Source organism: Populus nigra, chromosome 1, assembly GCF_951802175.1.
Source record: "Populus nigra chromosome 1, ddPopNigr1.1, whole genome shotgun sequence".
Classification (NCBI taxonomy): Eukaryota; Viridiplantae; Streptophyta; class Magnoliopsida; order Malpighiales; family Salicaceae; genus Populus; species Populus nigra.
In genome coordinates, this window is record NC_084852.1 from 40938824 (window position 1) to 40964582 (window position 25759).

Below are 25759 nucleotides of genomic sequence, written 5' to 3' on the forward strand. Positions count from 1 at the left end.
CTTCATTATAAAATTATATAAAAACAACTTAAAAGATTAATTACTATTAAAAAAGTTAAAATTAAATAATTTTAAAAATATAAGAGGATATTAATTAAAATTTAAATTAAAAAATAATAATAATTTTTAAAAAAAAAAATCAAGAGCGAATGGACATTAAATGAAAACAACTCTCAACCATGCTAAATTCAATAACCGCATTAAAGAAAAAATAGATATGAACAATAAGGTGACCAAATAAGGAGAAAAACAAAAAAGGCTTTGCCATTCTAATAAAATCTTCACCAAGATTACATCACTAACGCTACTGCTACTCTCGAAGCCAAACACCCTTTGATGATACGAAGCTTTAAGCATTGTTCATGTAGGTTAGAAATAGAAAACATTCCCCGATCAAGGCATATTAAAATCCCCCAAAAGTAAAAACATTTAAGAAAAAGTTCTTATTTTTTCATCCCCGCATGAATTTGTGAATACATCACATAAATGAATGCTCCACGCAAGCTTTTCGTTGCTGCTTCCACTAAATCTCCATTGCCGTAATAAAATTTAAGGCAAAAGAGTCAGAGTGGAAGGAGCAAAGAGAAGCTCGGGAAATGGACTGCCCTCCATTTAAGGACAATACAGCAAAAAAAGAAGAGGAGGAGGAGGAGGAGGAGGACTTATTCTGTCAAGAAGAAGACTCCTCCTTGTTCATCTAGCTACCTTATCCTGCAGAAAATTCTACTTTTATAGAAAATGTACAACTTTCAAAAGATGCAACTACTACAACCAGTTGATGAACTGCCACCTTTTCCCGTAGATGAACTATGTTAGTTATCCAATGGCAAGTCAGTACACCCACTGTTGTCTGTTGCAGAGACCTTAGATGTCAAATATTTTTCACAATACCTTTTGGCCCTTTGAGGAGCAATGATCTCAAGAGCGTTATGGAGACATTTGCGATATGAGAAGTCCTCTATCGTCCCATCTGTTCTAACAAGTGAAAAGCAGCGTGTATCTTGATATTCTGGGTGGTTTATAACCTGTAATAAAGGATGGGAAAGGAAGCACCCTCAAACCTTGTGCACTTATGAAGATTGCTTATATTATTTCAACCACAAGATAGGGACAAACAACCACTTCAACAAACCAAGTCATTTCTCTGTACATATCTGTCAACCCAGAATGTAGTTGATGTTATATGTTAATTCAATCAAAACAAAAATAACTTCAACATTGACCAATATTTTATCAAAGGAATATGGAATACAACGTTTTGAACACTTTCAACAAAAGGGAGACTATTAGCGTGTGTGGGTGTTTTTTTTTTTTTTCTTAGAACAAGATACTTTCCAAAAGTAATTTGCAGGGAGAGATCTCATGAAATTGATATAGAAAAGATGGATTAAAAGAACTAATTCCTCTCAGAAAGTTGTATAATCCAGAAGCCAAAGAAGTGCCAAACATAGTTTCATGAAGTTACAATAACTCTACTATTGGTTTACGACTTCTTTCATGCCTACCAGATTTTAAATCTCAAGGTCTTTACCTCCACAATATAAGCTTTACACTGGAGGGTTTTCTAAGCCATGATACAATCTCATGGTTATCTGCTGTGACTGTTTAGGTTTTCAGTGTGGCATGATTTTTTAACCTTGAGTTTGTGATCATTTTCAACAATCTCAGCTAGTCAGAACCTACGCATCTCTGGAAATTGCTATGTGAGGTACATTGATATGAAATCTTTATTCAAACATTTATTTATTCCCATACCTCTGGTTTCTGCATTCTGTAACATTTACACTGATTTTTACTGAAATAAACAAAAAAAAGGGAAAAATTAAAAGCCAGTGTTGTGTTTGTTCCAATGCAACACTGGCTTTAATTTCCTTTTCTCATTCTTTTCACTTGTTTATAAGATAACAGAATCTGTCTCTAAACTTTAGTCGTGCTTTAATACCATAAACAGATGTCCAACACGTAAGAAAACAGTCTAGTTATCCAAAACAACAGCACCATAAAATTAGGCAATAGAAACAGTTCTAATTATTATTATTTTCAAAGAGCTTTTGCATATTTGATATATGAAATCATGCCTATCTTTACACAAGTCTCACAGATGTTTACATACCTTGATGTCTTTGGCTCCACTTCCAATCTTCTCATCTCTTCGAGGATGGAAATATAAAGTCATCATCAAAACAGACTTGTCACTCTCATTTAATTGTTGGTCTACAGAGTACCTACATCCACAACCATTTAAAGATTCATTAGGACCTTCCACCTCACCAATCTCCCTGAAACGGTGAACTACTAGTATCTCTTTCATTCTTTTGCAAAGAAGCAGATCTTATTAAATTGACATGATCTTGAAATAATCAAAACAAGGGGCATGTTGGGAATGAATAAATACTTTATCTTTTAAGACCCACCAAAAGAACAGAATAATGTTTAGATCATTGACAATACTGTGGCTTTGGTACAGTGACAGGATCATGTATATTAATGTCAAGCACCAGCATGAACATAGAAAAACATGTATGAGTGGAAGACAAAACGAACAATTCATAAATGGTTGATGGTTGCTGCAACACTATAGATACATCAGTCAAACCAGCTCCACACTTGATAAAAATTCCGTTTCAAGAATATGCAAGAATTACTTCTTATATTATGTTTCTCCTCCACCATTAACATATGCATTTTACTGCCAAAAAACTGGTGGAATGTTTGTACATTAAATGTACCAGGGAGATAGTTAAAAGGAAAAAAAAAAAGACCTCCTCAACAAAAAGGTAATAAAGATGCAAATACTTTTCTGCAAGGGAAACAACCTTTCCACAAAGTAAGCAACAATCTTGAACTAGCACCACAAAAGTCCAGAATCTTGGCAAGATAATCCACATGGTAAGCATCACTCTTGAACTAGTAGAACACAAGTTCTTTCATTTGTGGAAAATGCCACAGAAAATGGAATAATTAATTGCATTGAAAAAAAATGTGGCATAAAAAAATCATAAATGATGACATCAGAAATATAGATCTATCATGAATTCAACATCACAAGTACTGCATCAAACTAAGACAAAAATAGAAAAAATTCATTTGAGATTTAACTTACTTATTCAAGATTTTTCTCACTGTATAGGACATCCGTTGAATGTCATCATATGTAAGAAGACGTCGTAAGAATGATCTTGGTATACCATCCTTTACTTTAAATCCTTTAGGGCCACAACCACCAAACTTGTGCAGAAATTGAGCTCCACATTTATCAGATTTATAGATTTGAGCATCCAGTACTCCAAACTCAGTATTCTGCTCAGTAGATATCATTTGGCTTCCCAGAAGGTTATACACATCAACAGGCTTTGAAAACTCTAAACCCTGATGAGTGAAGATGAAGCATAAAAACATAAGGGATTAGACAATTCTAAGAAACGTTGTTGATGCAAGGGAAAGTAACATGAGGACATCATTAATGACAAGGACTACAACTCATATGTAAAGTTCCAGGATACATGTTTTATGAATGATAACCATTCAAATATTATTCACTTCCTCAAACTCCTGGAATCCCTTTAACACTCAAAATCCTTTCAGCAAAACCCTTATGTTCACTATGTAACTTCTTAAATTTTAGCTTCCCAAGAACTGGGAAAAGATACTTGACATCTAACCTCTTGTTAACTACTGCCTGGAGGAACAATGTAAAATCTACCTTTCCAGAGTATACAATATCAAATTGTCCAGTCCCAATGGCAGGAATCTTTCCCCATGCCAAAGCATCTATGCTTCCCTGGAGATCATCCACCACTCCAGCCTTAGCAGCCCTGATAAAGCAATCACCAGGATTCTAGAACAAATTTCAGAAACAAAACATGAATTATATTTGATAGAAAATATCAAGAAAATATGAAAGTGCGCAGCACAAAGCAATGAGAACTAACAGAAAAGCATGCTTGCACAAAAGGCGTTGAGACAGAAGCATGCTCTCTTTGTCGTTTCAAGCCTTTTGCATTTAGGCCAACAAACTCCCCAGTAACTGAGAGACAATTTGCAACAAGAAGCAAGTGTTCAGGAAGTACTGTCTTGCCAACATCAGACATTGCAGACTGCAAATTCTGTTTTCAAAAATGTGTTAGTAATTAGTCCAAGTGACAATTTCCATGAATGGTCGTTTTAGAAAACAATATGATGAGGTGACAATATATTCTACGTACATTGAGAAAAAATTTCCATCCAGCATCTATGCCATAAGCCAAACAGCATTCATGTATGTTATCTGGATGACTACGAGCCCAGTCAATAATATCCATTATTGAGAGACAGTCATCCATAAGTTGGTTCCAAAGTCTTGTTTTGTCAGATCCTCTTGACATGTGAACCCTCAAGAAGAGCTCACCACGGAGACGATTATGAGATTTTGGTATCTTGGGCTTATCATTCCACAAAATGTCAACCTTTTGTATCTCCATGAATCCTAACATCAAATCAGAAAAGTGGTATGTTATAATATCAACAACTTGTCCACTTACATCTAATCCAAATGATATATTATGTTCATGACCGACCTTTTAGAACTGTTTCAAGAAGGAATGGAATCATAAGGTCTTGAATTGTCTCCAATTCTATGAATTCATTCTTGGAAGTTTCAACTATGGTGACGGTTATGCAAAATGTTTCTTTTTTTTCCTTCCAGGTGTCAGCTACAGTGCAGTACCTGGCATTTAATCACCAAGTCAGAAAAAACAACAGATCTCCATGCAGATTTTGAGAGGTTTTGTAAAGAGTCTAGCACCAAAAAAGGGCACAAGTGGTAATGATAAGTCATTATCTCATCCAAATGGGATACACTGCAATAATCCCTGATAAAGAGTGGAAAAATATATAAAACTTTGAACCAAAGAACAAAGAAACCATGAAAGGAAAGGGTCAAGAAATGAAAGACATAGGGAATGACCAGCAAAATGATTTGTTGATGCAAATATAGTGGAAATAGGTTGAGGCACCAGGCAGATTTATAAAGTGAGGGGAAACATGAAGGGAATACAAGGCAACAAATTCCAATACAAAGCTTAAGTAGGCCACAGGTTCATTTGTAAAGCAAATTCAAAAGTGACTAGAAAACCATAAAGTATGAATCCCAGTTTGTCAGCAGGGGGAATGGGTGGGTTTCACAAATAAACCTCTTATTTTGATATGCATTATTACTCTTAGCAATTAAACCAGGTTAGAGTGAACAAATATGAAGAAAACCGCAATCAGACATACGAAGAGGAATAAACTCAAATTCAGGAAAGAAATTGTTCCTGGATATTGAGACAGTCAAGTTTTAATTAAAAAATAAAAATCCATTCCTTAGATGATTACATTATGGAATTTTTAGCAGTTTTACAGCTGCTAGGTCTACAATTCTACTTCAGTTTTAGTGAAATGACAAGAAAAATAGAACAAAATTTTAACAACATAATGCAGAGACCATAAATTATTCTCCAGTCTCTAATTTGATGGGTATATAATAAGAACCATAGAGCATACCTGCTTGTTATTTGCACTTTAGGAAAACGAGTTTTTGATTTACACTGCTTATCAAGGGCGTCAATTATGGAGTCCACCTTTAGACTTCTCTTCTTTACAATTTCCTGAAAGGAAAAAAAAACTTTATGCAAGATATACCACTTATACAGATGTACTAGAGGTAACCAAAATATTTAGTTTTATTACCTTGTATACATGAAAATGGCAAACCCAGGGACTAAAATGCATCCTGCCATCACTTTGAGGGGAAAAGCTAATGCCCAAATACACATCAATTAGCAAAAAAAATAATAAGCATTGTGATAATAATTATAAAAAAAATGAAATATTTAAGAACAGTAAACTAGAAACTGACATTATCCTGACAAAAGAAACAATGTCTGAAAAGAGTAGTCTCTCTAAATGGTTCTGGACTTCTAATGCTGCATACTCAAAACCATGCCTCTGTCTCCCAAGTTTCTCAGACAAAAATAGTGACATAGTTTGGTGAGCACTATTCCTTTTCAGACCACACTCCAATACATTCTGTGCAATTTATCAGATGACGATTAAAAAAAAGTCAGGATATTCAGGGATAATAGTATAATAAATACATTAAGCAAACCATGATACCTCAAAGGGAAAATAGAAAAGGTTCCAAGACTGGGATCAAATAAAAGAAAAGGAAAATACTTCTGTGGCACCAACTATACATGCTCTTCTCAATTGATTTCATGAACTATATTCAGGCTCCATTTCCAAAGATTCAAGAACAAAAAATAAAAACATGCTTCTGTCACTCCAACTATGGATGTATTCCCCACTGACTTCATGAAACTATTTTCTACCATTTTAAGCTCCAGTTATGTATAGTCGATGTGTCCTAATTCCATAACTAAGTCATGGAAATACATCTTAATAAAACCTCATTTATCTGTTTATGCTTTTGGGATGTGGCAGGGTCTATTCACTAAATTTTGGACATATTAAAACATCATCATGTAGAAGCCATTCCTGAGTGCAACATCAAAAGATATGCTTGCAGCTGCAAGAGCAGTCACTTCATGCAAGCCAAAAAAAAAAACGAGCTAAAATGCCAAATGGTAACAATTTGTCTCTAAATCACCCCCTCCAGTTCCCAAAATGACAAATTTTTTGCGAGTAAAACTGGGTAATGGACTACATGTACAGAAAGTAAGCTGATGGATGTGTTTACTGTCATTTGCAAGTGACCTTTGTAACTAAACTGAAAGATGTGTTTACTGTCATTTGCAAATGACCTTTGTAAATTGCAAAGCATAATAAAATGAAGCTTCCACAAACTTGAGAGGGAGAGAGAGAGAACCTTCAAATTCAGCAGAGGTGATTTTTCAAGTAGGCTGATTGGTTGATCCAGGGCACTGTATGCAGCTTCAGAGATGGCACATGCAGCCAATGGACCCACTGGCCGACCAGCTATCCCATCACCATTATTGATCTCATCAACACTACTAGATGGATCCATGTCATCAATATTGTAAGAGAATTGAACAAGCTGATTCCCGTATGCATTTCTAACTGTTCCATCATATGCACCATGCAAATCACGCATGAAGAACATCATCCTTCGAAACAAAGTCCCAGGAAGATCAGCATTGTCACTGAAAGAGCTATCTCGGCTTGTTACTGAATGAACAAAACACTCAATAGGATTCAAGCCAGATAGAAAAGAACCTTCAACAACAGCATGTGGGATGTAGCGCTTGGCAGATTCAGTAGCATCATCAGCCTTTTGCTTGTTCCAACCAGCACATGAGAGCTGATGAGGCATTCTGAAGGACAATGAAGCCAGTGCATGTTGCAAGCCTAGACACATGCTATGCTGCACTAATTTCAGTAGATTACCCTTGCTTCCTGCCTTAAACATAGCCAGAAATGAGTTGTCTTGACTAGCATATTTGTATACTAAACTTTGAATATCCCGAAACACTAGCCTGAAAGCATCAACAGAAGATTGACTGAGTGCAGCAGATCTTTGCTTCTCATAACACAAGCGCTCTCCATCAAAGGCCATAACACAATAATCCCCTTCACTGCATCCAGAAAGGAAACGCAATCGTTCTACATTGCACTGATCCTCTTCATTATTTCCAGTGAGGAAATCCCGACAGGAATCTACCATCAAATGTTTCAAGTTGCATGCATAGTCAGCATCTTGCAATCCATACCAAATTTCATCCATCATGTTTTTCCGTGAGTTAGAATCAGGACAGAGGTACAGATCAGATAGAGAAACACTCAAGCCCCTCATTGATAACCATTCACAAAGAACTCTCTGAGCTGCATACAAGAAATCAAGAACCTGACCATGGCAATGTTTCACAAGGCTTTGGAATAGGTTACCATCAGTGTCCCATAGCCAAAAGGACCCTTCAGAAGAAACAAGATCGCCATCTCGAATGCAAACATTGCATGATGGAAAATCATGATCAAATCCTACAGGTAGGAGCATGCTGATCAACTGCTTTCCAGTCCAAACAAGAGCATTAGCTGAAGGAGCTTTAACTGCTGGCAACAGGAATCGCTCAGGTCGAAACATTTGCAGTTGCTGCAACTCAAAAGAACTTAAGAAAACATCATCCTCCAAAACCAAGTGAGCAGCAGTTAAACTATCTTGACTAAGAGAAAGAAGATTCCTGCCACTCTGCCAATTAGTTAACTGCTTATCCAAGGAAACAAGCTCAGTTAGCTCAACTCTGGTGTCAACCGATTGAGGAACATAGCCGTGCAGACAATCACCATCGAAATCAGCACGGAATGGGGGACAACAGAGAGGATTAATTGCAAGAACCGAAGGCACTGGAAGGACTTTAACAGAGAGAGCAATGAGGGAGTGTTGATGTATGGATGGGGGCCTATTGATCAAGACCGTATCTCCATCATTAAGAGGTCTATAAATGATGTCGCCAAGACAAAGTTCTTTCATGTGACGAACACGAACCAGATTCCCTTCTCGGCGAACATGCATGTCACCCTTCTCAAAACGGCTTTTCTCAAAACAAGCATTCAACTTCTCCCAATTCCAAGCTGTGAGAGATTCTGAAACTTGCAACCTCTCGGCAATATGACAAGGTATGCCAATTTCATGCAGCTGGAGATTAGGATCCCCTACAATCACCATACGGAATGAATGATCATTCCGTTTACCTAGAATGACATCCTTGATCCATCTCAAACCAGATGCGTTGTTAACATAATCGTTGCTTTTCCTAGGTTGAGCAGTCCAAGGATCAATATTTCCTGACTTGTCTGGGTTTAGCTGTGAATTAGAAGAATAAATTTTAAGAATAAAAGCACAAGATTTTTGCAAATATCAAATGATTCAAATCCAATACATTTTAAGCAAAAATTAATAAAGGAAGCCATGTCTTACCTTAGAAGTTTTCAGACAGTCCATGACGTGAAAACTCAAAGTATTTGCTACCCCTCTGAAATCAACCATTTTTTTGTAAGCCCTAGTCCGTTCATCCTACAAGCACAATGGGCACATGAGAACAGCTTTGGAAGTTTTTCAAGCTGCTGTGACATGCAATCCAAGACAACCAAGACAAATGAAGTGCTGGAAGAAACAGTTCTTACAAAGATCAATCGCTGCCCATTAGAAAATGCATGTGTAACTTCTGTCACACGATGAGAATTTGGTGTTACTGGGAAACAATTGAGGAAAATTGTATCTGTCTTCAAAATAGACAGTTTTATGAAATTTGGATCAACATCTTTCAACATATGTCGAACCTGAAACAAGAAAGGTAGTCATCATGTACAAATAAGCTTAGTGTAAGGCATAGATAACATAAACAAGATAGCGGCAATCAATTAAAAAATGCATAAAAAGAAAAATACAAAATGATACAAGGACAGCAAGCTATATTTGTGAATCAATGAAAAAGCATTAAACCTGAAGCCACACTAAGTTCCAAATAAAACTCAAAACTATGATGCATATACAAAAAAAAATGAATAAGAAGGAACGTTGTTCATTATTTATGAATGATTTCTAAGGGTATACAAGCATACAAGGGCATTCTGAAGAATATGTGGACACCAGCTCCAAGAGATTCACGTACTTTAATGGGCAGTGGAATCATAATTAACCTATCATTCAACCCATCTTATGTCCTTCACTCCTTAAACCTGAACACCCAGCTCTTCCTGGAAAGATACAAAAGAGATTAAAGGAAGCCATCGAACACCCCAACACCACCCACATTTCTCCTCCCCATTCTATTCTGTAACAGTGGATTTACAAGGAAAATCTTCATGATGACAACAGTTTTTAGTGGCAGCATGGCCATTAAGAATTTTGGCACCAGCATATAAATCATGACAAGAGGGCCATAACCCATGCAAAGGAAATGGTCTTCTTGCTGATAAACTTGATTTCTTAAAATATGAAATAATTTCTGTCGCCATTTTTTGATCTACTTAGAATAGCAATATGACTGCCTATGCTAGACCTCACATTGAGCCAAATCTGCCATAGCATATCTGGACCCAAGATGTAGAAGGTTGTGATAAATTGACAGTCAGCATAAAACTAGATGTATCATTTTAAAGAGATAGGTCCTAGTGGGAAAACGATTAATGGAAACTATTCAACTAATCCAGGAACAAGTGTTGGTCAGTTATATAACACCATAACTGATTACAATGAGATGCTAGAATTGTCACATTTGTAGATGTTCGGTACACTAATGGATCAGGCAGGAAACATCAAGTCAAGATATTAAATTCATCTCTCTGTCCTTGTTTAGAGTTTTCACATATGGTGAAACTATAACATACTAAAAGAAACGGGTCCTAAATAGATTGATGACATTAATTGAAGTGGAAGGTTAAAAAAAATTGCATGAAATTCAATTAGAAATATCGGGTGACTGAGACATCAAGATACGATAAGGCAATGATGTGGAACCTGTGAATGTGATAGTACTCTTCTGTTTGGTTTTGCATTGGTTTCTTCCTCTTCTTCTTGTTCATCTTTTGGAAAAATATCCCAATAGTCAGCAGCCAGAATTTTCTTGAATCCTTTCTGGGGTTTTTTTGACAATGTTTCCCTGATCTCTGCTATAATTGCTGTTTTTCTGAAAATTTCTTTGGAGGAGACTTTGAATTTCATTGGTGGATACCAACCTAGTGAGTTTCCCTGTTTGTAATACAATGATTAATATGAAACCACGTATGGGCAAAAGAAAGAAGATTGCATCAAGTGCTGGACAGACTTACAGCACAATATTTGCAGCCCTTTCTCTGTGGATTTTCTTTAGTTATCAACTCTGTCGCCTGCATTCATGCACAAAATAGAAAAGGAAAAACATCAATAAAAGAAAGACCAAATCACCTGCAGTAGCTCACATACAAAGCACCAAACACTGATGTTATTGTATGGAAGGAAAAGATGATCTATAATCTATCTTCAACCGCAAACAAAAACAAATTTCAAGGATCTAGAACAGCAAGGGGAAAGAACCATCCCAATAGAAAAATTAATGCTTTCTCAAAGTTTTCCAAACCAAACCTGGTGATTCATTCAATAAACATGGTAAAACAGAAAGGTTTGTGCTAATTGCCAAATGCCAAGTGATTAGATGCCCTATCCTAAATAAATTGTAAAGGCATCTGTGCTAATGAAAAAATGCCAGGTGATTAAATGCCCAATCCTAAATAAATTGTGAAGAACAATATACTTTTTTAGATCAACCCACGACATAATGAAAAGCAAATTCGTGTTGTGGATGATTAAGCCTCCCAAGAAAATTCTATTTAACTTGAATAACACCTAAATATTTGTTGTGCTTAACTGCTAAAGTTGTGCCCCACACAATTAAGGTTCTCAACTAATCTACTTCTTTCAAAGCACTTCTACTCTTCAAAAATTGTTATATTTGAATAAAAACAAATATAGCTGTGTTTTTTATCCAAATCACAAGGGTAAAAGGAAGAAAAAACTCAGCACAGTATAGTCTGTGGAAGGGGAATACATTACAAACATGAACCTAGTTAATATACTTAACATGACGCTCATGCAGGTGCTCAAATCCAGATTTAACATATCTAAATGCTTGTGTTAACATTCATTCTCACATGGATAGTTTTGATTACTAATTAAAGTAAACGTGAAAATGGAGACAAATCTGGCAACAATCACAAATAAACATAGAAAAGAGCATATATAACTTAGCCATAATACAAAAATTTAAGTTTATCACAAGAGAAATAGCAAAAAGGAAAAGATTTAAGCACAGGGAACGAGGTACCTGACCTTGGCCAATCGAATAGATTTACATCCTGGGCAAATTTTATTCAGAATCTGTACAACTTCAGACAAAAAGTATGGATGTACTATAGTGTATGGAAAATTAATAACACCAAAATGACCTGAAAGTGATAATAATATATTAGCACAATCTCCAGTCTCTATAGATGCTAATCTGTCAGCAGAATTTAAGTCGACATCCACAATACCTTCACACGACTTTAAATCCCTAGAGCCACATGTGGAGCACTGCAAAGATGGATTTGGAAGTCCTAGCTTAGGATCAGTGACCTCACTTACAGCATCAATATTTAGAACTGAAAGTTTTTCCTGTCACAATATGACAAGATATGACAAGATGAATCAATTATTTGATATGAAAAGGCACTACCTCATAAAACTAGAAATATCAATCACCACTTGAACTTATGTAGAAATTGGATGGCCATTTTATTAAAAAAAAGTGCCGTGTCTACATTTTGAAATCATCAGTATCAATAAATAAGCCAAAACAAGAACTCAGAATTAGCATTGGATGCCAGATGAGTTTCGGAAACAAACAGAAGCTTGATAGAAGTAAATTTACCAAACTGAAAGAAACGATACACCTTAGGGGATTTGGAGAGTCACCGGGTTTATAGGGAAGAATGAATTCTAGAACCTCACTGAGTGGTTAACACACAGAGATATGAATATAAGATGTTAATGCTGCTATGGTGATCAAAGCTGAAACACCACCGTAAAGAATATTGTTGTGATGGCACAGCAATATTTAAAAAACAAAAAACAGAATCCAACTAAAAACGCATACCGTTTCTGCCTCAGTTAAAACACCAAAAGCTATCCCAGTTATCAGAGCAGATGGCACTTGCTGCTCTTCAGAAAAATCAATCTCCATTACACCCAGCAAGCTTATCACTACAAATCAAGCAACCTGCAGGCCCCATGAGATCATAAGAGCGGGGAGGTGGGGGCAAGTGCAATAACCAGAAAAGATTAGAATAAAGTAATAATTCAACAACTTTTATAAAGGGAAGGAAACTTTCCTACGCAAAAAAGTTGATTTCTTTAAACCTGTTAGTGGTGTAACAAGGAATCCTTGCAAGAGGTTGGGTCAACCTAAAAAAACGGCAGTCTAGGTATTAGGAAAGCCAAGGAAATTGTGTCATCAGCATATCTGAAGCATTACTGAGAGACCTTACAGCTTATCCACCCTATTACTGTCAAAGAAATGAGCAAAAAGAGAAAAAGGAAAGAAGAGACCAAAAGTCAATACACGATCTATGGCTGATTTTAAAAATCTGAAAATTCAATGAAACAACATAATTCAAACATTTAGTTAAGATTGTTACGTTTACTCATTTTGCTTGTAAGAAATTCAATTATCTACTATACTGTCTTAAACTAACAGCAGATGTTTCGCATATATAAATGCATCAACTTCAAATGTTGGCAGTTACTCCCAAGCATGCGAAAGGGCTGATTACATCTAGTTCATTCTTTTTCCTCTTCAGCCAAACTCAGCAATGAAATTGCCTCAAGAGGCAAAAGATAGCAGCCGAGATAGCTTCTGGCTTTGTGTTATTCCGTGAAATTTAACTGCCGTGCCTCTGAAATATATTATGACCGCATTCAATGATCACAAGATCAGAGTTCACCAGATTTGCCACCATCAAAGCTGGCACACAAGCCTGGAATAAAACGACACTACAATGCAATCATAGCAAGAAACAGTCACTATGACCAAATTCCTCAGTTTATGTTGCATAATGAGTAATCTTATGGCGCTCAACATGTAACTAGAGGCAGCATAACAGTTATGGGTCCATAACATAAATCAAATCACATGACAAACAGCAACTACTTCTGACTCTTTCAGACTGGAGTCTCATACTCTTGCGGCTGAGAGTTGACGTCGCTCTTGCTGCTGAGAGTTGACGTCGCTCTTGCTGCTGAGAGTTGACGTCGTATGGGCCCATGTTGAAACTAGTGTGTTGTCACTAATCAAAACTTATACACCATAAAATTTCCATTGCATGGCACATCCAATTAAATGAAACGTACGTGTCACACATGCATCACGTCAATATACTCTGCAGTTTCATCCATTATCCACACCTTTACTTATGTTTTCTCCTACTATCCAATGATAATAGCAAGTCAATTGATAAGAATATTGGAATCATCTGAAAAAACAAACAACAAAAATGCCAATCTACCAAATTTACTTAGCAGAGAAAAACATGCATTATTGGATGCAAACATCCGGCAAGTCAACGAATCATAATCACATACTCAATCATTAATCCCCTGCTTTCTGTAGTTTGGAAATTTTGGGGCACACCAATTAATTAATTATCCACCAAAAGAAAACATATTCCCTCCAAAATCATCATAATTAAACACCTAAATTTATATTTCCTAAGAGAGAGAAAAAATTGAGTTTGACAGCAATGATCCAGTATATCACCCATTAATCAACTGGATGCACAACAAACACATAACCCCCCCCCCCCTCCCCTGCTTTTGTTGGCTCAATGTTTCAAGTGCAAAGGCAAAAAGACCATGGTTTTGTAGCAGACCTAACTCAAAACCAACAAAAACTTGCACGAAACAATCAAGATTCATCAAAATAACAACAATTCACTAACCACATTGTACAGAGCTTCACTTTTAAACCATCCAAACAAGAAATACTAACACATTCACCAAAACCCTTGAATTCCAACAAATCCCCCACAATCAAAACTCGCATGCAAACACACTAAAACCCAAAAAAAAGAAACCCACATTCGAGAAAATCCAAAAAACAGGAAATGATCATATGATCATGGTCACTGATCAAACAACCTAACAAACAAACATGCGGAATAATAATATATGCAATAAAACAAGACCTCAAAAGCTAAAAAAACATGAGAATATACTAACTTTAGTTTGTGTAAAGAGAATGTACTATAATTTCTTTTGGTTCTTGATACAGGGGATTCTTTGCTTTTCCAGTGAAACAGAGGAGAGTAGTAGGGAACCTGGAGGGCGTGTCTAATGGTGGTTAACGAATATAGAAGGGAGCAGCAGAGTGGCTGGGCGGTGAATAAAGTGAGTAAGTAAGGGTAAGTGAGGCGGGGAATGGAGGCGCTTCACGCCGCCGATTAAGCAAACGACACGGCTCCGAGTTCAAGGTTTTCTTTTATGCCTTTCTGGGAGCAGACCGAGGTCCTATATCGAAGTGCTTCTTTATCGTTCACTTAAAGGACTTGCTTTTTGTTTTAATTACGACTCTGTGACTTTTTGGCTTTGCAGTGTTTGTGAATGTAACTTATTTATAAATGTAATAAAATAATATTTTTTTTAATATTTTAAAATTATTTTTTATGTTAATAAATCATAATAATATCAAAATATCAAAAAATCAAAAAAATATTAATTTAAAACAAATAAAAATATTTAAATTTTTTCAAAAGTATTTTTAAAAAAACAAAAGAAATAGAGCTATGATTAAATTGAAAATGTATTAAATTTTTATTTTTTATGATTTTAATAAATTTATATTAGAAAAATTAAAATATTATTTGGATATATTTAAAAAAACACTTTTAAAAATAAAAATCACGACAACTATGTTTTTTTTTCCTCCAACAACGACAGCAAAGAAATTGTTAGGTTTATAATGGACAGCAATTCTCTTGAGCATCATCCCTATCTGTGCTCCCAAAATTTATCCCTCTAAGTTCCACGTCACCTGTACATGATACCCCCTTGTACAATATGGTTTTCTCGACTTTTTTTTTTATGAGAGATTAAGATTAGTATTTGTATTTTTAATTTATTCTACTTATTATTAGTTGGTTGAGGTTTTTTTCTCTAAATACCAGGGATTCTCAAATGGTTTTAAATCATTTTCTGCTCAAGCTTCAGGTAGGTCATCTGATAGATTCACAAAATAATTGTTATTCTGAGGTTTTTATAAAATCTAACCTAAAATGACAGCACGAGAAACAAAGTCATTTATTATGTTAATCAATACCTCTGGTTGGTTGAGTTAGATTATTTACTATGGATGGTAAGGAGGAGGAGGAGGAGGAGGAGGAGGTAGCAATAAATTTGCTCGGAAAAAAAGTACCTAGTTGTGTAGAAATTAAATGTGGTGAGTAAAATGGTTAGCCGTATTAATGGAGCACGTATTAAGAAATTGCAAGAACAGCTTGGTTCAGGGGATTGTTGGACGAGAGTCACCATTGGTGTGCAGAATCGGGGGCCTGATTTGGCAAGTTCACAATTCTTTATTTATTTATTTTTTGTTTTATTAACACGGGTGTTTGAGCTAGCTTACGTACACCTCAACTAATCCCATGAATTCTAAAATTAACGACCATGTAAGCCTCCAGTAACCCTGAAAAAATTAGAACTTGTGATCATTGGGAAGCATAATTTCACAATTCTTAATATGGCTACGCATGTGTCATGGATTTTTTTTTTTTAGTTTTTTTTAATGGTGTTATGGATTCTGGATTCCATGGGTACATTATATGTCTTTCCATGGTAAAATAATTAATGTACAGGCTCTCAAATAATGTGTTTAAAGCTTCCACAACAACGAGCAGATGGTAGAACAGTTTGTGTGGTTTCATTGTAAGATTTCAATATTCATTGAAGTTGAGAAATTTAGCATGGCAACAATTTCCAAGCACCCATCAGATCCTCGATCCTATTTTTAACACGAATCAAAGAAAAACATGCAACATCTCTTAAAAAATTCTAAAATGGAAAAGAATCCCCATGTTTTCAAGCAAATAAGACTTAAAAGTAGAGCAAAGTCCAAAAGAATGTGGTAAAGAAACAAGGCTTTTGAAGACCAACGACTCTGGCTTGGCTAGTGTCCTGGCGCAGTAGTCTTGGTTGTACGTTTAAAAAAATATTTTTGAAAAACAGAGGTAAAAAACATGTTTTTAACTTGTTCCTTTCATAGAGAATCCAACCATCGTACTAGCACCTAGACAATATCAATGGCATTGTTTGTAATAACATTCACAAACTCTCGACGGCATTGTTTATAGTCAGCTAATCAACAAATCAAAATATATGATCTCTCATGTACATTTTCTTCAATCAACTCGTCAATAGAAACAAAGCTAGTTGTTTATGATTGCTTTATAATTTAACTATAAAGAGAACTAGGCCACTAAAATTTTATGTAAAGATTTCAATATGATCCGATGATCGGATCAAAAGTTATGCATATTAATTAATATAAAGTTGTATATTATAAAAAAAATTCACTAGTTATCAAAAAATCATCTCAACCTAAAAGCTTTAAATTATTAGTTGAGATCCTAAAATATAATTTATCTTTCTCTCTAACATATCTCCTTAAGTGAAAGTCTTTTAGACTTGAAACTTGTACAAGCTCACACCACCTTATACTATTCATTTATTTTAATTAGAAGAAAGAATTCAGGTGGTGAGATTCGAACTAGTATATTGTTTAGCTAGCAAAAAATTATTACTATATCAAAAAACTATTCCAACCCAAAATCTTAAAATATCCTGAAACTATTATATCATTTTCATCTGCGTCCGTTGTTGTCATTTAAAATCATAGTGATGAGACCAGTGATGGGGTAGCCCACACGAATATGTTGTGTTAGGAATCCACGATTGAGCATTTTATAAAAAGGTATTGTGTTAGGGACTCATGATAAGGTGACTTGCACAGAGATATTAAAGACCCGTGATGAGTGGCTTATGCACTAAAGGATATTCTTGATGGAGGAAAGTTTCAAACTAAAGACTAAACTCGATGATAAGTTCTTTTCATTATAGAAAAACTAATGCAAGAGCTTTTTTAGGAAAAAATATATATATTTTTCTTAGTTATCTTCATTCCTCCACGTCTCTACTTTACAAAAAACTATCACAATCCCTTTATGTAGCAAAAAAAATAGAAAACCCTAATAATACTGAATATAAAAAATAAACTAGGAAAAAAAATATTATACTCATATAAAAAAAATCTAGGAAAACATCGTAGTAATAAAGAATAAGAAAATAAAAGTAGGAATAAATAAAATTAACCAGGGGAAATATCTGTTTTTCTAAAAAAGCTTGTGCATCAGTCTCTTCGAGTTTAAAAAAATTTATCCACGAGCTCAATATTCAATTAGAAACTGTCCTCCATAAAAAAAAAAAAAAACATAATTTTGTGAACCATCTCATCCCAGGTCCCTAACAAAACACCTTTGTGCGGGGTTGCCTCACTGTGTATTCTTAACACAACATCTTTGTACGGGGTACCCCATTGTGGGTCCAACCACAAGATCTCAAAGGACAACAATTGATATAAACATAAACAACACACTAATTCATGGATGTTTTTTTTTCTTGAGAGGAAACTTCTCCATCCCCTCTTATACAATCATGTCATATTCCGAAATCTTTTCCAGCCATGGTAGTTTTACAACACACAACTAAGCAAAATAATCAACACGGATCATTGGGCTCTGATACCAATCAATGTAGACTGGGCGAAGGATAAGGGATTTATTATAAGTCAATTTCTCAAAGACCAAAAACACCATAAATATAGAAAAACTCTCAAAATAATTAATTTTATTTCTTAATCTTCCCACTTGCCAAAAAGGTTATTACAACTTTTTATATAGAAAAAAACTAGAAATCATAATAATATTGAATAAAAAACATAAACCAGGAAAAAATATTTATACATTTCACGCACAACGGGACCTTTTTATGTTTTTGCCACGAAATAATAATAATAATAAAAAAAAAAAACCTTGGTTGGGGTAGTTTTGTAGTTAAGGAAACTGGTAAGGGTATTCTCTCAACGACAAATATATTTATCCAAAACTATCCAGAGGAAGCTAAAACAACAGTCAAAGGACAGAAACGTAAAATGAGGCCAGAAACGTCTGTACAGTGATTGGTCAGGTCCTATTATATATAAAAAACACAAAATAATAAAGTTTTGGGTTCGAGGGACGCACATTACACACGTTACACACGGAGCTTCGCTATCTCTGCTGTTTCTCTTGACATGGCCACTGCATATTTTTCTTCTTAACAGCGTGGTCCTTCCATCCCATTTTCTTCCAATAACGCACACTTTTGTTCCTCTTAAAGTTATGTCGACATGTTTAATTTGTTGGTTTTAATTATTGAAGCCCATGAAATACGGGTGAAAATAAATAAATAAAAGAGCACACGGGGATCATATTGAAAGAGAGAGACAATACAGGGTACCAAAAGTGACATTGGCCTCCACTTTGTCACGTGCAGCTCTAAAAGGCAACTATTTGGTGACGGGGGACAGGAAAATATAGAGCGGAAGACCAATTGATTCTGTACTCGATCGTATCCAAAAGATAAATGCCAGAACAGAAAAGTTACTACGGGGACAGGTTTGGAAAGGTTTACACGTGGCAATCATGCAATGGTGGCCACGGGAAATGGTGTAAAAGGTAAACAAGACAACCTTTGGTGTCTTCTCTGCTGCAGTGCTGCTGCTGCTGTGTTAAGAAGGCGAGTTTTGGGGGTCTCCAATTATTGGAACGTTACTTTTCAAAATTGCCAATTCAGTATATACTGTTAAGTCGCGGCTTTATACAATTATTTTTCAATATGAAAAAATTATTAAAACAATGTGAGCGTTCTTAAAAAAACAATATATATATATATATGTTATAATTGATTTGACTAGGTTTAATAAGTTTGATTAATTTAAATAATATAAATAAAAAATATAATAATAATAAATAAATAAACAACAAAAAAAACTATAAAACTCAATTATTAAACAAATTAATATTAAATGTTAAAATTGAAACAAAAATAATTTAAAAAACAATGAAAAAAAATATAAGTCAATTTGGTTAATCCGTTAACCCCGCGATCCTGAACAAAAAATTAAGATAACCTTATAGAAAGTAAAGCAAAAAAAGAGAGTTCAAAAACTAATTTCTAATAAGTCAAATGTTGAAAAAAAAGATTAAAAAAAAAACCTAAAGAACCAGTGTTAATTCGTGTTAATATTCATAATATATGGTTCTAGTCATGAGCCTAAGATTAACTCTATAAAAAGCAAACCTTAAAAAATAAAACAACAAAATTCTATAATAATCTTATAAAAAAAAACTAAAATAAATTAAGAAAAGCAATTCAAAATCAATTAAATGTTGAGGTTAATTTTTTTAAAAAAGGAAAAAAAGGATACAATCGAAAGATAAAAATTGGAAGGTGAAATTGTTTGTAAAAAAGGAAAAAAAGAGCCTGATCTTGCGGGTCAACCTTTAAACCTCTTGACTCGATTTTTTACCTAACCTGAGTTTAAAATTAATCTACGTGGGAGTTGCCTCAACTTGACGAGTTTAAAGACAATCTGAACAATCAATAAAAGGCATGATTTGACTTTAAAAAATTTTAAGATGACATTTAAAAAAAAAATTTGAGATATATTGGATCAACTCGGAGACTATGTGATTTAACTTGCTAAACCCATAATCTTGATCATAGACTTTACTGGATTTAATAGTTTTTTTTAAAACTATTTTATACTTAATGATATGATAACAAAAATAAATGTTCGTAAAATTAAGTACCAACCAAATACTTTGATGTTTGTTTAAGACTGCGACAATTTTAAAGAAAACAAATTAAAACAATTTATGAAAATTAATTCAAAATTAATGAAATTTTGAAGAAAAAAATTAAAAAAAAATATCATAAAAGATTCAATGAAAAGTAAAAGAAAACAATCAGGGGGCATATTAACAACGAAGAAGTTGGGATTTTATCCTAATTCTTTAAGTATAGAAAACTAGATTGGTGGTTCACGCGATGCCGCGAGCAAGATCAAAAAATTCTTTAACCGGAGAAAAATGGTTCAGGAGACAATTATGTTTATAAAAAAGTAAGAAAATTTTGATAACTGGGTTAAATCTTGATCAATTTAATAACATGATAAAAAAAATGAGGCAACAATAACAAAAACAAATAATATTTCTAAGAAATATTGTCATGGGCAGAGTAGGGCTAGCACGTGAAACCCGTGACTTGGACACGAGATATGTCCAGATTACATGTTCATCGTGAATCCTAAGTCATAAAATCGAGATAATTCAATAAAAAAAATAAATCAAAGAAAATCACAAAGCCATTGAAAAAAATATTGAACGGTGATATTATAAAAGAAAATAAGACAGAAAAGGATGCCAACATCTGTTAATTTTTCAAACTCGTGACTTGAATTATTAGATTGAAAACATTATACATGAAAAAATCATGAAGCTAAATCCATGAAAAATGAAATATTGAATGATAAAATTAAAAAACAAATTACACAAAAAAATCAAAAATCAAAAATCAAAAATAGAAATGAAAAGAATAAGGGTTAGAATCAAAATTAAAAATAAATTAAAGGGAGGCAAAAAAAATAATTTGAGAGTTAAACTCAAAAGGAATAAAAACATCAAAAATATTATAAAAAATAAATATTTTTTATTTTAAAATATAAATTTAATCTATATAACATATAAAAACATTACAGATGAATCATACTAACATCTCAAAAAATTAAATACATCTAATATAATTAAAAATTAATTGTTATTTTAAAAATATCAAATAAGGCAAAATAATCACAAAGAAGGGTATTGATTAAAACTTAAAAATAAAAAAAGACATGTAAGCAAGTTTCAATTAAAAAAATAAAATAAAAAAAATAATTATGTCAGGCATTGTTGGGCTTAGTAAGTTAAGCCAAACGTCTGGCTCATGAAAAAAAAGCATGTACACACGGGCCTTTTTTATTTTGTTTGAGCTAGTGGAGTATAAGACATGTGGTCTGCCTCAATTATTTGAAAGCAAATAAATAACTCATCATCTAAAATTCTCTAGATTTTAGCTATTATGATAGCAAAAAAAACAAGGTTTATATTTTTTTAATTTAAAAATTAATTTTCAACATATTCTTTACTAAAAAACCTTAGAAAACATTCTAGTTACCTTGTTAAACTGCCTGAGCTCATAACTCATATGAAACATAAAAACCTTAATTTGAACTTTCTTTATCATATAAAATTATTTGACATAAAAATTAATTATTTTGGTGACTCGAATTATCGTCAATAATAATTTTTTTTCTCTACACTAGAATTCTATGAGCTACTCTCTTTCCTCTGACAAAAAAAAAATAAATAAATAAAGTCCGGTATTGAAATTATTTTTTAAAAAATTAAAGGGACAACCACCTAATAGCTAAAAAAACAAGGGACTCAAATGTATTTTTGAAATAAATGTCAAAGCTGCCACATGTTTTACCCCTTTTTTTCTTTTCAGTCTATTGTCTTTCAATTTAAAGCTCATTTAAAAAAAATGTAATTAGGTGTCAATTTGTGCTCAAAATAATTTAATTGTGTAAAATAAAAGTACAAGAATAAAATTAAAATTTTTAAAAATTCAATGCTACAATCCACAATAATACGTGAGCTAGTAGCACTTTTAGTTTTTTTTTAAATAATAATAATAATAATAATAATTTGCAATGTAATTATTGCTAGACTAATATTTAACTACTTCTGAGCACGTCCTCAGCACTATCAAGATATATTGCTCCTCCATAATCCATATCTGTATATCTGGGATGGCTTGATGGATCTGGATCCATACTGCAGTGTTTTTTTAATTGTTATTATTTGTATAAGTGTTTGATAATTTAATATTGTATTATTATATTATTGTGAGTACCTTCTAAAAACAATAATTAAAAAACCCAGTTAAAAAATTAAAAAATTGGTAAATTGGAATAAGGTTTTTATATCAATTAAAATGCTTTTAAAAGCTCATGAAAAGTTTTTAAAAAAATTAATTAAAAGATATAAAAATATTGGACAATTGGAATAGGTTTTTTAAAAAAAATCATAAAAAAGCTTAGAAAAATTAAAAAGATTTTCTAATTTTCTAATAACATAAATAAAACTTATTAATTTGAACGATTTCAGTTTTAAATTAAAAAAAATGATTTAATTATTTTTTTAAGTAAAGACTGAACAAAAAGAAATAAAAAATTCCCCTTGAAAATCTTTCTCCTCTCCGTTGCCAAAGTGTAATTTTACCCTCGTTTTGCACCATTTGAAAGATAAAATTTCACCATTAGCTTCTGTTTTTTTTTTTGCACCAAGCAACATTAAGGAAAAATCCAAGAAATCATTGTTCATCATCTCTCATTACACCATGGATTGGTAATCCATGGTGTTTTGTTATTTGTTATTTGTATTTTAATTATTTTATTGTTTTGATTATTAACCTTTTATTTTCAATTTAATCCTTTAATTACATGTTTGTTGGGGGTATTGAGTTGATAATTTATATTAACTTGTTTTTTTATGGCTATCATGATATCAAAAAATTTCTTGACAGTGGATAGATTCTTGATTTTGCAAAAAGGAGTTTGATTTTATTATTAATTTTAATGAAATTTAGAATCAAGGATCAAAATTAAAAAAAAAATACAAAAAAAAATCCCTTTTCTAATTTAATAAAAGATGCTTTCAAGTTTCGTCCTTATCTTTTATATTTTGTATTGTCATCAAATCCTTTTAATTTTTATTATATTATTCTATACTGTGTTAATTAAGGTTTTCTTGTTTCTGGATAATTGAATTCAATATGCTTTTATGTATTCATCATTATATCAAGTAATTATCTCGATATGGAGTTGTTAATGATTATGTAAAATATTATACAGTTTCTTTATTTTTCCAAAAACTAAGAGTAAATGAACAAAAATTAAAGCATAAAAAAAAACATTAAAGCCCCGAGCGAAGAAATGACGTTGGCTGTCATGGAAATCGAGTCAATAAAAGAGGGGGGGGAAGGCGAAAAAAAGGGGAATGGATTGTCGAGGCCATTCCCGCCTCCTAAGGTAACATGCGCCGCTTTATAGGGAAAATGACCCTTCTACGATTTGCATGATATTATACTTTTTATATTTAAAAACCGTTATTTTTTTATTTTTAAAAAATTATTTTTCATATCAACATATTAAAATAATATAAAAACATAAAAATTTTTTAATTTGAAATAAAAAAATAAAAAAATTAAATTTTTTCAAAAACATTTTTAAAACACAAAAATAAATAGGGTTTTAATTTTAAAATTACAATTTATTTATCTTTGTTTATAATAGCTTACAATGCTGATATGAAAGCATGAAAAATGAGTCAACAATTTTTTTTAAAAAAATTAAAAGATTGCCAATTAATAACTAAAAAACACTTACAGATTAAATTATAACTGTGCGATCAAATTAAAAAGGAAAAAACGAGTCGTCTCTCTTACGCTTTTCTCTTCTCTTTTTTTCCTTGACCGAATCTACCCATTCAAATCCAACCAACCAAAACAGCAGCACGGAGAATATGATTAAAGAGTCTCACCTTTTTAATTTCCACCATAGAAACGAAAGTACGAACGGAACTTTTAATTTCTTCACGAGGAAAATAAAACATATCTTAAAGGGTTATAAAGATTATTTTTTAATGTTATTTTTATTTAAAAATATATTAAAATAATATATATTTTTATTTTTTAAAAATTATTTTTAACCTTAGTATATCAAAACGGTCTAAGAATATAAAAAAATAAATTTTATTTTATTTTATTTTAAAATATTTTTAAAACATACAAAAACAAACAAATTCAAAACAAACCAGTCATCAAAATATCTGTCATGGTTAGCCAGTGAAGGAGGCACAGACTGTTCAACCATAGGATTCAGCTCTGACAGCATCTCCACCAAATTTGTACTTCTGTTCTAACCTCAGTTTCAATCTGGTTGGATTTTATTCCGTCTGGTTTTGCGAATTTCATGCTGTCGGTCTCGAGTCAACGCGATGAAGATTCCAAGGTAGGCTGACGGCTGACCTTGTTCGCGAGAGATTCTTTGCCATGCAACGCAACGGAAATGGCTTTTTTTCATTTGTTCGGATCTAGCAAGGAAGATTTTTGACTTGGAAATGAAAAGGATATATGAAGCACATTTTGCGTCTAGCTCCCATTAGTCTTCCCATTGCTTAAATCCCACTCTCACCAAACTTGCCGTTAACACTCCGATGATCATTAATGTTTTGCCCTCGGAAGTTCGAGTCTTTAGTGTTGTTGACCACCACTGATTTATTTCTAGGTTTTGATGATGATTTCTTTGGATCATTCATCTCTGACGACACTACAGTGATGTCAAACTTTTTATTTCTTCAATCACATCAACTCTTTCATAGACAAAATAAATTAGGTTTTGATTTTTTTTTAAATTTCTATTTGCGAAGAAGTGAGGAGATTATATTTTTAAATTTGAAATATTTAATGTACTGATTTTAAAAATAATTTTTAAAAAATAAAAAAAATATTATTTTAATATATTTAAATTAAAAAATATTTTGAACCACAAGAGCTATTATAATCTTAAACATGGTAGAAAACATGTTGTGTGACTGATAAATTGTTTAAGCCCTTTTATTATATTATATATAGTAGATTCATCTATTTGTTCAAATTTAAATACTTTTGTATTCATCCATATGCAAATTGTAATTTATACAATTGCACTTATAGAAAAGTAATTTTATTGAAGAAAAACATTTTTGAAAGGTTCAGTCTTTTTTCTAAAAACAAAAAGTAATATAAAATTAATGTTTTTGGAGTCCTGGTCAATGATTTAATACTGTGTGTTCAAAACTATTGATGAACGGGGGAAAGAAAAAAACTCTTGCAAAAGCATTTCAGATGCATTATCAAATACAACCTCAATATTTGCCGACCCAGCACAGGACATGGATGAAAAATTAACTACGCTTGATAGGTAAGGTGCCACCTCACATAAACTTCAGGTCATTTGAAAATTAAACCTGTAGCAGACTTCATTAAACCATGCTTCACTTGAAATCAAATCAT

General features: G+C 32.9%; 1 protein-coding gene across 6 annotated transcripts; it reads right to left on the reverse strand.

Annotated features, from left to right (window-relative positions):
- Nucleotides 1-238: 238 nt before the first annotated feature.
- LOC133677181 (DNA-directed RNA polymerase IV subunit 1) lies at nt 239-15021 on the reverse strand. Of its 6 annotated transcripts, XM_062099072.1 has the most exons (21): nt 14729-15021; nt 13692-13936; nt 12872-13017; nt 12609-12731; nt 12007-12127; nt 11804-11919; nt 10768-10824; nt 10457-10687; nt 9121-9276; nt 8915-9010; nt 6848-8800; nt 5879-6048; nt 5710-5776; nt 5524-5627; nt 4557-4705; nt 4206-4465; nt 3933-4106; nt 3704-3838; nt 3104-3369; nt 2114-2225; nt 239-1025 (listed from the first exon to the last, which is right to left on the reverse strand). In XM_062099072.1, the coding sequence occupies exons 4-21, from the start codon at nt 12693-12695 to the stop codon at nt 813-815; spliced, it is 4467 nt and encodes a 1488-aa protein (XP_061955056.1). In that variant the 5' UTR covers nt 12696-12731; nt 12872-13017; nt 13692-13936; nt 14729-15021; the 3' UTR covers nt 239-812. The 6 variants fall into 6 exon arrangements, with proteins under 6 accessions (XP_061955056.1, XP_061955048.1, XP_061955067.1 ...); XM_062099064.1 differs by lacking the exon at nt 13692-13936 and having other exon boundaries at nt 14754-15021; XM_062099083.1 differs by lacking the exon at nt 13692-13936 and having other exon boundaries at nt 12872-12916.
- Nucleotides 15022-25759: the final 10738 nt, after the last annotated feature.